Raw genomic sequence first — 11,727 nt, 5'->3', positions numbered from 1 at the left:
TTACTTCTGGTATTCTTTATTAAAAATACTGCTGTACACATGAACAATGAAAACAGGATTAAAGATGAGTAACACATACTGGGATCATGACATTAGAACTTAACATACTGGTGCTTTTAAGGGGAAGCAGTTGACACCTGAATTACTGAAACAAGGGCAAATCAAAAATACATAGGTACCCTCAACAAAATATTTACAATATAGTAAATACAGCAACAGAATTTAAAACAGGTACAAAAATTAAAATGACCAACATCAGATGATTTCAAAGGTTGTCCCTTCTGTGCTTTTAGCTGTAAAAAATAGGAAGGTCAGAAATAAATTTCCCGTCTGGGAGGGCACATCCTGGTGACTCTTCTTTTAAATACAGATACACAGTTCTTCCTATGAATGGATCAAACTACAACTTTAGGACAACCTTCTAAATGGAATTAAAATGGGGTAGAAGGGCTCTCCCCAAAAAAACACCCAAGCTGAACTTCAGACTGTTCAAATCATTCCCAAATACAGACCAAATAAAATAAATAGAAAACAAAGCTCAACTTTTTTTTAATTTTATGTATTACCTGACACCAAATATTTTCTGGCTGACATTATGTATGAAAACTTATTAGCTGTCTACCTTTTTATTTTTAAACCAAGTCCTGAGGTTACTAGGGGCTGAAGCAAACTGACATTATGCAAATACACACAGGTTTGCAATTTTGACATGTCTTGCAGAGGGTGTGCTGGTCTAAAAAGGATGAGAATTCAAGCCCTATTTTACCCCTGCCTTACACTTCCACAAAATATTGGTCCACAAATTAAATTTTCAAAGGTTCCCAAACCCCACAACTGAACAGATGATCCCCTTTCATTTTCAAAGAAAACAATACTGGAAAAAACCTCAGCCCGCTTATAAATTAAGCATTCCACATTTCTTCTAGAATACAAGTACTTCTTTTTTTGTACAAAAGAATTACAATATGATTTGTCAAAAAACATAGAAAAGACAGCTGCTCTTCCTCAAATACATGAGCTAATGATAAAAGACTGTTCTGCATGTTCACTTTTCAAAGTTCCTGTTCCTTTTATATTAAAAAGAACATTCTGGCAACTGTTATCGTTTGAATATTAAACATTATGTTCCTTTTAAAATTGCAACAATAATTGATTTTTAAACTCAACAACTGATGCTATCTAATGTGGATTCAACCACATTTTCTAAAATGTGTAAAGCATGTCCCTAGTCTTCAAAGCTTTCGATGTGAAGAGAGTTGCTTTTTTCTTGATGCAAGTCTCAAGGCGGAGAATCATTTTAAAGCTTATAAAAGTGGACAGAGAAATATTAAAAACTTCTCTGAAAACTACAAATATTGAGAATTATTAAAATTGATGTCAGTAACATCAGTTGCAAGTGCTTAGAGTCTGTCCTGACCTTTTGAGTTTCCACATTTTCTTCATGGTGAGCACCCAGTGCTATTAAAACATTCAGTGCTGGGAAAGGATAGATACAGTCTTCACTACTGCTTTAAGAAAGGAAATTCCTACATATTTGGCAGTCTTCAGTATCAAAGTGTAGGTGTTTAACTAGAAATCCCATGAATACCCAAGTTTGGAGACAACTGCATGTCCAAAAATTAGAAAGGTAATTGAGGAGCAAAATTCCAGACTTTTGAGATTGAATTACTTCAGGAATATTCATGTGTTGAGTATTAGCAAAAGTAATATTACTTTGGGCTAAGCAGTGACTGCAAAGGCACAGCAGATCATTATCCCTCCAGATTCAGGCCGTAAAACTTGAAAAGCTCTTGATGCCAGACAACTGCTGTGTTTAGTTAATCTTCTTTTAACAGTGTCTTTGTATCTGTATCCAGTGTAGCGTACCATAATAAAGCTGTGGTTCAAAGAACAGAACTTTATACAAAAATTATACTGTAAATAACCTAAAGTAATACACTCCTGAAACTTCAGGCATTTAAACAATTTCTTTAAAAAAAAAATCTATTAAAAAAATTGCATAAATGTAAATGCTTCTGACTACCAGGAAAATGTACAAACAGTTTTTAAAAGGCGCTGGTTGCGTTTAGAGCAAGTTTGATATGCTCTTTAAATTAAAGATGTTTCCCATTATGCTGTTTTCGTCACTTCGCTTAGACAAAATTTAAAATCAAATGACAGGGGACTTTCTTTCCTTTTTAGTCAATTCAGCAATACTTCACTTGACTGGTTTTAAAAAGTTGTTTCTTCTCACATTTCTTTGAGCTAACAGTGGGTGGCATACAGAGCTTGCATACAACACACTTTAACAGAGGTTACAAACTAAACGGTCATTAATAGAACACAATTTCTATTAAATTATTTACCTGGTCCTTTATGCTATTCTGGGTGCAAATAATATCAAAAATGAATAAATTTTGCTATATCCTCAGTGACAAAAATGTATCCCAGAAATGTCCTTGCAAAGAGTTTCCCTTAAGTATACAATGTGGCAAAACTTCAGAGATCAGAAAAGTCTTAAAAAAATTAAAATTAGTGCATATACAAGTGGAAAAAATAAAAGTAGGAACATCATGCACCTGATGTGTTCCTTAATCTAAAATAAATTCTTCACAGATAAAGCCTCCAATGGCAGCCTTAGCTCTAGGATAAGTGAAACATTCTTCCCTTCAAGTAACAGTGTACCTGACTGAAGTGCAAGCAGCTTTGCTCATCTCCTGTTTGTTTCCCAAATGTGAAATGAGATGACAACAACAATTCAGCTGTAGTGCAATTTGCTATAGGTTAAGTTCCTCAGCAATGTCCTGCATGCTTTCAGCAAATACTACAACTGACCATTTGCGGCTGCAATCAGTTCTTGAAAAGTATTTTCAAAGCAGCGTTTTAAATCGCTGTAAGTTACCACAAGTACACTCTTCTCATCTCTGGAAATGAGGCTTATTTTTTCTGGCACACCAGCATCTAACTGTAACAAGAATGCAAAAGATAAAATAAAAGAAGTGTGAAAGAAATGGCAAAACATTTCCCCAACAACAAAAGCAATCAATTTCTTGGCAAGTACATTGTTATGGTGCAGTTCAAATCCGCTAACAGGACACAAAGGAAGGATCTGAATCGCACCACAACAACATCCTCGCCAAAAAATCGAGACATTTTGGTCTTAACCTGACGGACATTCCAGACCTTGGGACTACATTACCATTGTTTCCTTCCCTTTCCACAAAGCTAATAATCCTGCAACGCTATACTTCCCTATGTAGAAAGCCTGGCAAAATTTTCATGTACTTCCTGAAGAACAAAACTAAATTTGACATTACATTTGCACATACTATCCACAAGCCTAAACAAAGGGTAGGTCATTTACTTCTTGTCCACTCAGAAATTATAATGGATGGAAACCTGGTAGAAAACCATACCTCAGATTTTGGCATTACAGGAAACAAACTACTTCTGATAGTTCCTAAGCTGTATAGTACATTTCATCCTTTAGAAAAAAAATTACTTTGGAATAATCCATAACCAAATGGATAATTTGGGTTGAAGATCAACGTTTGTTCCACATTTCTTTTCATGGTTTGTTCTGACTTTTCAAATTCAATATGCACTTTATTTTTTATATACCATTAGATCCTAATTTCTAACAGAGGAATAGCCTCCTTTACATGTCGAAGCCCATTACATCACTGTTTTTTATGTTCTTCTCACTTTGCAAGAACTGTTCATCAATAGAGAACTGTCAAACTCTTTTATTATGTAGAACTTCTGTAGTTTTGTTTTAGTCAATACATTGATAGTTCCACCATAGTCTTTTTATTCCAATACAAAAGGTGGGGCAGAGACAAGTGAGATATAACACTACCAATCCATTATTTGGAAATACAACCTCAGCAGGTTTAAATATATCTATTATAACATTGTACTGAATAGAAAAACAATTTAAATTGTCATAGGGTTGTTCCACTGCTGTTATCTGCTGTCTGGAGCAACACAGCAAGCCAGAAGTTCCTTGCATTTTTCTTCTTAAGTAAGGTTTTGAGCACAACCTTAAAAGCTGGAAACTCCACATTTTAAAGCAGCTGCTTTGTGGTTGGTTTCAGAAGGACAAGCCAATTAGCTTCTAATTTTTGTAGAGGAGGATAAAACCACCAGTGTCTTCCAATATCCATTACAAAATATTAACACTATTAAAGTGTTCGTGAAATATTGCCCACTATTCATTCCCATTAGCATCATAAAATAAATCAATGAATTACCTTAATTAATGTAGGACATGCAAGATCTGTATTAAGAAAGCCACAGTGCTAACTACAAACACCAGTATTTATGGTTTTCCTTCTCCTGTGGAGGCATAAATCACTATTCTCAGCTGAAAAGATGCTCAAAACACTACATTGAAAAGGAAGGTTTGTTGGTTGTTGTTTTTTTAAACAACAGAATAGCTCTCGTTCAAAAGGAATGCTTTTGGCAAGTACCAGTAAAGTCCATATAACTTCTACTAGTACTTCTAAAGTTTCTGAAGTAGTTTTTAGAGTGTATTTCCAAAGCAGAGTTCTGTTCAGCCTTAGATTGTTTTGTGTGCTGAGCCCACAACCACAGAAGAGAAGAGTCTCTGTTCAAAAAGGTAAGCCATGAACATTTATAGAACAAGGCATTCTTTGACATTGTCTCTTACCTGACCTATGAATTCAGGACTGTCCCCTCTTGCTACAGTACTGTATGAGTCACTGCTTTCAAATCATGATGGCATTTCAATGCCTACTTGAATGTCAACATGCTTTCTTTTTGATTTAGCCTCAATCCCTTTAATGTCCTTTTTAAAGTGATTACAGACACCAACCAGAAAGATAAAAAGGAGGTTAAAAAATGCACAGCAGTGGTCTAATAGGAGGTTAGAAACCCTCACTATTTTAGAAAAAGATTTAACTGTACAGTTATTACACGTCAAAGGATCTGAACATATTCCACTTTTTCTAGAGGAGAAAGTTGGCTATCCTAGTCCTAAAAAAGAAAATATTGGGCACTAAAACTGTGTATTGTCAGTGTCTGCATCATCATTCTCTACAGAGCAAATGAAATTACCAAGCAACTACAAAGACAACAACAAAAGAAGTTGCATCTTAGTCTCCCACGAATTACTGAAGTTTGGCAAAACGAAGTAAAATAAGTTGAAAGCTGATCTACCAATAAAAAAAATAATCAGCTCACATACTTTTTAACTTATGGAGCAAGACAAGTTCATTTACTGAAGATCTTGCAGTCTCTCACACATCTCCTGCTATTAACTGTGAGAGTGCTTAGATAAAATTCTGCTAGTGGTACAGCTCTTACAAAACCGCAAATAGCTTTGTTAAGTCAGCCTTGGAAAACAAAGGACTGGAGAGGCTAGGGAAGTTATTACAGAAGTGGACTTAACTTTTTAAGTCACAGAAATTTTCCAGCACTGTCCTAGATGGCAAGGATTTTGCAAAAATTTCTGTTGCAGTTTCCCTCCTCTCCTACTCGGGTGAGCACAGTTTAGGAGTGGATCCTGCCTTATGACCATCCTTTGCGATAACTATCAGCAGAAACCTCCCTCACTTAAAGGAGTAGTATGGATCCTTTATGCTGTGTTGAAAGACCAGAGTAGCATAAAGGGACCAGCATTGCTTATCCACAGTAATCAATGCATTCTAGGATGAAAAGTTAATACTGTATCTCACGCTATATTAACAGATTTTTAATATTAATGTACTAATTTTATTTAAAATATCCATAGATGGTGGAATATTAGCTTAGTGAATACATGATTTAATCCAAAATGGGACAAATAACCACCAGCTAAACCAACAGCATAACCCTTGCAATGCCAACTTGCTTTGCAGTGGAATACTCTTTTAAAGAAAGCTAACCCAAACAAAGGTTTAAAAGCTAACTGAAGTACAGTGTACCTTGTTAAGACATGAGATAATGTGACTGAGGTCAATCCAAGGAGTACCCGCTTCTGTCACCTGATGGAAAAGGTGATCTCGAAAGAGCTTTAGTAAATACCTGTCTCCAGTTTCTGACCACGTTGGGTCCTTCTGAAACCTAGTGTAAAACAAAGGCTCAGATTAAAGCTCAGTAAGTCAAGGAAAATCAAACTGCACAGATATAAATGACACTTCAATCTCAGCTGAGTAATCTTACTGCACAGCTAATCTACTTGCTGTAAATTACAATTAAATTAGTCCCCCCTACAAACAGAAGATAACGTACACAAAAACTCTCAGCTGCTTGAGCACCTAAAGCTAATGCCCTCCAAGAGGCACAGAAAAATAACAGAAGAAAGCAAAAATTATCTGCAACAAGTTTATCATGTTATCATGTAGAAACTTGCATTATAAACATAACTCTTAAGTTTATGCAAAAGCATGGAAAACAGACAGCGAACACATAATTTTGATGTAGTCAGCCAATAAAAAAACAAGGTGAAAACTCACTAGCTGAAAACCAGTATCTACATCCTCTGCTTCAGTTATTAAAGCAAGTTATTGATTTCCTCCAAAACTACTGCCATTCACAAGAGACTGACAAGAGAAATCATACTAAGTACAATGAAGGAACTTTGGCATATCTACTTGTTGCCTTCACCTGTCTACTTCAAGTTTTGGTCAAAGTTGCTTATCTATTTTTTCTCAGGGATTCTTATATACTCATTTCTCCAGGAGCAAACAGGGGGGAAAAGATTCAGCTTAAATTTATGAAGGAAGAAAGCACATTGCAAACTGGGTTTTGCATACTCTAAACCACAAAAACAAATATTTCTTACTCTGGCCTCTCATTGATTGTTCCCAATTTTGCTAGAAGCCTAAACAACCTTCCATTTTGCACCTCCTAGAAAACAAGAAAAAGGTTATTAACAGTCTCTGAAACACAATTAAGACATTTATTTGCAAAAGACACATAGTAATCATACAAATGAAGTACTATTAATTACAAAGACTTATTTAGTCAGAAAAGAGGGTATAGTTTTTTTCAGAGAGATCAAATGTATTGTATTATCTATCAGTAGTCCAATGCTTATTTTAGCACTTCAAATTATTATGTTAAGATTCAGTAACTGATGATACTTCTCTGTCCTAGCAGGAACTGGACCAGGCAATCTATTTCCTTGTGGAAATGTACATTCAAATCTCTTGCCAGCCTATACTCACAGGTATGCTAAAATACCGTAAGTTAAACAAGAAGAATATGGGTTTTTTATATATATACACACATATAGTTACCAAGATACTCTGAAGTATGCAGTACACCACCTTATTTCAGGTAGAGATGAGAAGAAAATCTGGTGGATTTGTTGTTTAGAAATGCTTTGTAGGCCATTATTAGTAAATATTTAGCAACAATACCATTTGACTCAAATAATACTCAAATACTAATTGATTGCAAAAATAATTTTGAAACAGTTATAATCTAAGTCTTAAAAGAGTATAAATGCTGAGTCCATAAATGACAGAAATAAAGCAATGAGAATGAGGTCACACAGAGGCAGAACATCAGAATTATAGACGCTTAGCATACATGCAACTGAAAGATGATTTAGCATGTTTTTCCACACCACTTAGGATGCAGCAGAAACAGTAACATCCTAGCTTACATTGTACAAAAAATTAATTCACAGTGTAAATCAAAGTTGTCAGGAAAAGATCCTCTCTGATATTACTCACATTCTTCAATGGCTCAGGTCTACAACATTATTCATGCTAAGATGCATGTAATTCCACGCATGGTCATATTGATTTCAAATTAATTCAATCTGGAGTAGATTACTGTGCACAGCTGGGTAAATAAAGTGGGTCAAGGTAATAACAGCCTGACCTTAGACGACCTATGGGTTTCAGCTTTCTATTAATAGTCTAAAAATACACTGGAGAACAGCTTGTACCACAGCAGTAGCTACACTTAAAGAGATTGACATGGAAAACCAACCACGTCCAGCTAGCAAAGGTCTACTATTTGGTCTAACCTCCAAATTTAGTTTTGGTATGTGGTCAAATACTCAACAGCCATAATTACATCTGTGTAAAGTTCATGCCTTGCAGATTCCCAGTCAATGGTGACACAGCTGAGCAGCAACAGGCATTAAGTCTCCAGGTGGCCTCTCTGCAGGCTAAGTAGCCAGTAAGGAGGGAGATACTCTCCAGAGGGCTTGGATAAACTGAGGCGTTGACTGCTATTACATCAAAATGATGAATGTAAAAGTGAGGAAGGAAAGGAATAGCATAACAGGGTTACTGCTCTGTGAAAACTGAGTGTTACAAAGGTACTAACTACATACAAACCATTCCCACCATCAGAAATCCCTAAGCTATAGATTATTGCATGCTTGGACAATATGAGAGAGGGGAAAAAAAAATCACATGTGCTAGGCTTTTTCTAATACTCCCTTCAAAGCATTTGCTTTGAGACAAAAATGAACAGAGGGTACCAGACTAGCCTTAAGGGATCCTGTAGCCTTGATACTTAATGGAGGGGATGTCATAGTACAAACAAGTTACAGCATGGCAGCTGATTAAGAAGTGGTATTTATCACTGTCAGGTAAACAGCTACTGCCAAACTGGGGACTAAGCAACAACTTAGATTTGTAGTAGCTCTGCCCACCTGCCAGTGATAAGCAATCACTCAAACAACCTGATTAAAAATACAGAGATCATGCTGTTGATCACAGGGCAATCTCAATCTTTCCTATGGGAAGGAGTCCATCTGCCCAGCTTTGTGCAGGCACATGGGCCATATTAACAACAAATTATCTTGAACACCTCTGGAGAAGGATTAGTAGTTGATTCTGATAAAGTGGGAACCCAGCATTTAGAGATACACAGATACTGTCTGGCTCTTCTACAGCTCCTTGCTTCTGATAGATTTCAGCATCTTTCATCAAGGAAGGGAAAACTGTTCTCCAACAGGACCATACTGAAGAAGTCAAGAGAACCAAGTCATCAGAATCCCACACAGATTGCCTACTGTCTGTTTAAAAGTTCTCAGTGAGGGGTTATAATGGAGTGGAATCATAAGACTTGATTTAAGTGATGAATTTCTGTGTGAGGCCAGTGTGTTATTAGCCCCACAAAAGGTCCACCACACTTTGAGGGTTGCCAGCAACCTCCCAGAAATAGCTTAAAAAAATAAGCAAGATGGCATGATTAGAGGTGTTTTGGAAAAGCAAAAAAAAAATTTAATTAAAGCAAAAATAACAAACTATACAAAACAAAAGAATAAAAGTCACGCACAGTGCAGGGAGGCCCCTTACACCTGCTAAGACAACCCAAAAATGCCCCACAAATCTCCATGCTCTCTCAAGTATACAATGATCTAAGAGGAGTTTTTGGCATACTGCTCAACAGAAAACAGCTACATTCCTTGAGGTATGAGCTCAAGGGTCCTGCAGGTGCTTTTTGTCCTAGCACTGGGCCAGTTACGGTGAGGAGAGCATAGAAGTTGCTTGTTGATCTTCCTTGTAAGTTCAGGGGTGAGGCATAAATTCTTTTCCTAATATGCTGCTCGAGTGTAATTAAATCCTTGCGTAATACCCTATCCCACACATTTTCAGGGCCACGAAAGCATTCTGTAATGTATCTCAGTCCTGGCAAAAATCCTGCTGTCAGTCACTTCTAACAGACACTCCTTCCTGTTGAACAAATACATCCTGACTTGATACCTAGTATGTGTTTCCTTTATAGCTAGCCCTTGATATCCTGACTGAACATCACAGACCTCCACAGCAAGAAGGCACACTTCAGGAAAGCTGAACACAGCACCTCCATGAATTAGAATTCATTCAGAAAGGAAAACATATGAGAGAAGGGACATCAAAATCCAAACCTAAAAATTTAGGGGGCTGTGTATACACTGCTGTATAACTTCTAGCACACATTACATGATATACGTGATGTATGTAATGATCTACAAGACATATATGGCCTTCTTTACTCTATGCTGTTTTTAACCATGCTATAAAGAATATCATTTCCCCAAGACTACTGCTTGGAAAAGAAGATGCTACTTCAGTTAAAACACAGTTGAGGACATCTTAAAACTAGGCATTCTTGAAGCTTTGGGGCTTCTAAAAGCCTGAGCTTAGAGCTGTCATGCCTTCAGGCAGATTACTTAGGTTAATGAACAAACAGAAGGGGGAAAAAATCCCAAAAATAAATCAGTAAAAAACATACCCTTTTAAGATACACCTCTAGGAATACTGACTACAGGTCTTTCTGCAGGAATTAGTACACGATTTACCTTTGCTAGGTCTTCTTCTATAACATCATTTCGCATCTGAGCGGCATCCAACTGAGTATAGAATCGTGCACCAATCATCGGCATGATATCATTTACACTGCGGAGCCTGTTTTGGTCGGTCAGCAAATACCTGCCAGAGTAACCCAACCACCAAAAGATCACTTTCTGCAAATGCCAGACATTATATTCCATTATGATCTTATAACTATTTGACTTTTTGTATTGAATACACAAAGTTGACAATTGTTATGTTTCTTAAAAGAAGATACCATCAGAGCAAACATAGCTAATTTGCAGGTATACAGTAAGTCAGTTATTTAAAAAAGACAGGGAGTATACTTTCACAAAACTGTGCAGTTCACCCCATTCAAACAGCAAGAACATATATAAGAAGAGAAGGATGCAGATCCAGACTGTAGCACAATTGTTTTTTAAATGAGGAAAGGAGAAAAGAGCTCTGCTTTTCCCATTCAGGCTGCAAGGAGAAAAAGGCTGGCTATACTGAAACAACACAAAAAGAATATGCAGCCAGAGAAAACCAGCACTCAACCTTTTGGCCAAAAAGTCAATGTGCCTATTTCTCAGTACCTTCTGAAACTGTAAGATAAGACTAGCACATTGCTATTGTAGAGAACACACAATGAAGCCCAGTATTGAAGATAACCTTAAATTTTGTTGTTTGTTTTGTTTAGACTCCTACTTCTTACTAAGAGCTTTACCAGCACTATACCAAAAAAAAAATATTTTGTATCAATCTTTAACACTGTACTGACCATACGGACAACTCAACAGTAAACTTATGTATAATCTTACTTGCATTTAAAAATACCATTTGATGTTTGCATTTGTATACATAAAGTGCAATTTCCTTTAAAGGATTTAATAAGCAAACTTACAAAATCAGATTCTTCAGATCAGAGGAATAGTTGATTGTCACCAGTTCCATTGCTTTCTGCAAATTCTCTCTCTGAATTCCTGATAAAGAATTGCAAGCCAAAGCCAACACAACTTTCCCCAGGGAGATCAGATCTGCTTGCTGACAGGGAAAACACACACAGGTAAAATTCTTAGTATAGATAAATACTACCTATGGTACTAGATGGTGTTAAAGAGACAGTTCTTCAATAACCTTAGAAGAATTTGAGCAACTGAAGTAAGTACTAATCAAATCATAGTTCAATATGACCGTTCAAGTTACAGTAGTTAAAATGTACAGAGGAAAATTTGTCCTGACACCTAGCAATTTTAAAGTACTATATTTACCTTTGAATGATTAAAATGTACCTATTTTTAGCTTAAGGACAGTACCAGAGAAAATTGTGTAGCGAGCAGAAGCTCTGTAATGAGGTTCTCTGAACCACCCACCTGCTTAATCCTGACAAGTCAAGGAGTTGGTGGCAAACAGAGCAAGTCTTCTCAATATGAGATGTGGAAATAAAAGGATTATTTGTTAAACAGAAACTAGAATTTTCTTCATTCATATCTTTTGAATC

The 11,727-nt window shown here is 36.4% G+C and overlaps 1 protein-coding gene across 12 annotated transcripts in view; it reads right to left on the bottom strand.

Annotated features, from left to right (window-relative positions):
- Positions 1–11,727, bottom strand: part of PAN3 (poly(A) specific ribonuclease subunit PAN3) — a 79,222-nt gene continuing 67,495 nt past the window's right edge. For 6 of the 12 annotated variants that reach the window (XM_066313120.1, XM_066313119.1, XM_066313128.1 and 3 more), the window contains 6 exons: positions 11,131–11,270; positions 10,235–10,364; positions 6,767–6,831; positions 5,907–6,045; positions 2,815–2,944; positions 1–1,876 (listed from right to left, as the gene is read on the bottom strand). In XM_066313120.1, coding sequence (XP_066169217.1) covers positions 1,818–1,876; positions 2,815–2,944; positions 5,907–6,045; positions 6,767–6,831; positions 10,235–10,364; positions 11,131–11,270 — 663 coding nt within the window. In that variant the 3' untranslated portion in view covers positions 1–1,817. Of the gene's footprint in view, positions 2,945–5,906; positions 6,046–6,766; positions 6,832–10,234; positions 10,365–11,130; positions 11,271–11,727 lie in introns of those variants that run through there. The other 6 variants (XM_066313123.1, XM_066313126.1, XM_066313122.1 and 3 more) reach the window with 5 other exon arrangements.

This window comes from Sylvia atricapilla, chromosome 2 (assembly GCF_009819655.1).
Source record: "Sylvia atricapilla isolate bSylAtr1 chromosome 2, bSylAtr1.pri, whole genome shotgun sequence".
Classification (NCBI taxonomy): Eukaryota; Metazoa; Chordata; class Aves; order Passeriformes; family Sylviidae; genus Sylvia; species Sylvia atricapilla.
Note: the sequence above shows the minus strand (reverse complement) of the source record. Positions and strands in the feature narration are given on the sequence as shown.